The sequence below is a fragment of the Gregarina niphandrodes genome, assembly GCF_000223845.1.
Source record: "Gregarina niphandrodes unplaced genomic scaffold scaffold00062, whole genome shotgun sequence".
NCBI lineage: Eukaryota > Apicomplexa > Conoidasida > Eugregarinorida > Gregarinidae > Gregarina > Gregarina niphandrodes.
Window position 1 is genome coordinate 15,892 of NW_011646048.1, and position 2,292 is coordinate 18,183.

The 2,292-nt window shown below is 57.4% G+C and overlaps 2 protein-coding genes across 2 annotated transcripts; both read left to right on the plus strand.

Annotated features, from left to right (window-relative positions):
* Positions 1-33: 33 nt before the first annotated feature.
* On the plus strand, positions 34-294 carry GNI_175310 (hypothetical protein; the record flags this gene model as incomplete). The annotated part of the gene is made up of 1 exon (XM_011136349.1): positions 34-294. A coding segment is annotated over one exon (261 nt), but the record flags the coding sequence as incomplete, so codon positions are not given.
* Positions 295-533: 239 nt separating this feature from the next.
* GNI_175320 (hypothetical protein) lies at positions 534-2,242 on the plus strand (the record flags this gene model as incomplete). Its single annotated transcript, XM_011136350.1, has 2 exons — positions 534-2,125; positions 2,182-2,242. The coding sequence occupies 2 exons, from the start codon at positions 534-536 to the stop codon at positions 2,240-2,242; spliced, it is 1,653 nt and encodes a 550-aa protein (XP_011134652.1).
* Positions 2,243-2,292: the final 50 nt, after the last annotated feature.

Consider the following 2,292-nt stretch of genomic DNA (forward strand, 5'->3'; position numbering starts at 1 on the left):
TGTTCAGGCGCCTGCTCTAACTGTACGCGTCAGAGCTTCGAGCACTTCAAGGAACACGACTGCACTTGTGCCTTCGGCTACATCGCCTGTCAAAGCTACGAACGCGGCATCACCTATCTCCATGAAGAAGAAATACAAACTGTTTCGCGCGCGGCCGGTGTGGATGTAAAAATGGAGGAACTTTTACGCCAGATACCGGAGCTCGGCGAGAAACACAAACTCGTCAAGTACTGCTTGCACGCGTGCTACGATACACCGGAAGACGACATAGCACACAACCACCACAAAGACTAACTTTTCAATTCTCCACAACTTTCCCTTTTCACGCAACCAAATTCCCCTTTCAGCCGTTGAAGTCTGAATTCCCCTTTCAGCCGTCGAAGTCTGAATTCGCTGTTTGGCGTGGCCCTGCCCAGCACAGCAGAGCGTTTGGATTTAGTCATGTCGTTGCGGTCGTGAAGGAAGGCCTCTATTCTTAGTTGTTCCGTATTGTTTCCGCCCCAAAAAAAATTCCGGAAAAAGTTTGCGGGAGAATGAGGTCAGCGTTCAGAGTGCCACAATCACGAAGTCTGAGGTTGGCAGAGCAGTTGTTGGCCTGCGTGGTGAACTCGGATGGGAGTGAGCCGGAGATAACGCACCAAATGTGTGTACGAATGATAGGGGTAGGTGTGCGTCGTAATGGTGTGCTGGTGGACCAGGTTGCTCTCGTCGCAGTTGTACCTAAGGCACGGTTGAAAGTACTGGGGGAGAAGCCGAAGACCTCGAACTTCTGGGGAATCAGGAGTGCGCCACAGTCGCCGCCCGAGTGCAGCGTCGTTAACGAACGCAAAAGCTACCAGCGGCTGGAAACGGAACCGGTTGATGCTGACGGTAAAAAAAAACATTTCGACGTGCTGCGAGATTGCGTACGGTTCCGAACGTTCCTTCACAAGGGCAAGCTTGCCCCGGACACGGAGGCTGCATTGGCAGCGGGCGTGAAGAAGATGTTCCGAGCGGTGACTGTGCCGGACTGGGAGAGCTCAGAGAAGGCGGAGAGAATATGGGAAGACATGTTTGGAGATCCGCAGCCTGACCCGGAGCAGTGGGCGTGCGCAGACGTGGAGAACGAGCACTATGATGACGACAAACTGGAGGTCTGTTCTTGTCGTAAGTTGGTGGAAGGGGAGTGGGCCGTGTTGGCGCCTCGGCTGCCGGAGAGTTGGCGCGACGAAGCGGCGTCATTGCTGCCCAGGTCATTGTTAGGACCGGAGCCGATGTCTGAAGCGGAAGCCTATGGGTCGACGTTGCGGTCGCGGTTGGAGGAAACTGGTTGGCTGGAGTTAGGTCCGGAACCGAGACATGCATTGCAGAGGTGGGTTCGAGACCTGTGGTCACGGCCATGGGTTCGAAGAGGCGTGTATGCCACAGGCGCGAGTCTCGTGGGAGGAGGTCTCCTTTGGCACTACTTCACCAGAGGCGAGGAGCAAGTGTCATCCTTGATGGTTCCGACGGAAGTCGAAGAATCCGAGCCTGCCAAGCACGGGCCCATGGTGTGGAAACAGTCGAACGAGTTAGTTCCTACGAACTCGCTAAAGAAGTCGGACCTACTACAACTTGAGCGACCGCCGTCCGATTGCACTTCGGGCGCGGTAATCGTAGGCGGCAAGACGTCGACACGTAAGGTCATTAAGGACGTCTGTCACGGCGGTAGCGGCGGACTTCTCTGCACGCTTCAGAAGAGATCTGCCAGTGGCAAGTTCCCAGCCGAAGGGTGCTACCGTTTCGGACTGGACGTCGGTTTTCCCATGCGCGTCGTCTGGAATGAGCTCACCCGTACCCGGGGCGTCATGAGCTGCCGCGCCCACTGCGACCCAACTGCAACCGAACTCGACCGCGCTGGTCACCAGATTTTGGTTGCACTCGAGAAAAGGTTCCATTCCGGCGTGACACTCCCCGCCAACCTGCCGCACCCCGCCAACCTGCCGCACCCCATCAACGGGTCGCTCCCCACCAACGGGTCGCTCCCCACCACCGTGTCGCTCCCCACCAACGGGTCGCTCCCCACCACCGTGTCGCTCCCCACCAACGGGTCGCTCCCCACCAACGGGTCGCTCCCCATCGACAACGGTTCGGTGCTCGGCGGAACGTGGACCAAAGTCAACCCGGAGCCCAAGGGACTCAGCACGATGGTAATCGGGCCAGAGGCTGCAAGAGAGCTCGCAAATTACCCCCGCCGCTTCGACTGTTCAGGCGCCTGCTCTAACTGTACGCGTCAGAGCTTCGAGCACTTCAAGGAACACGACTGCACTTGTG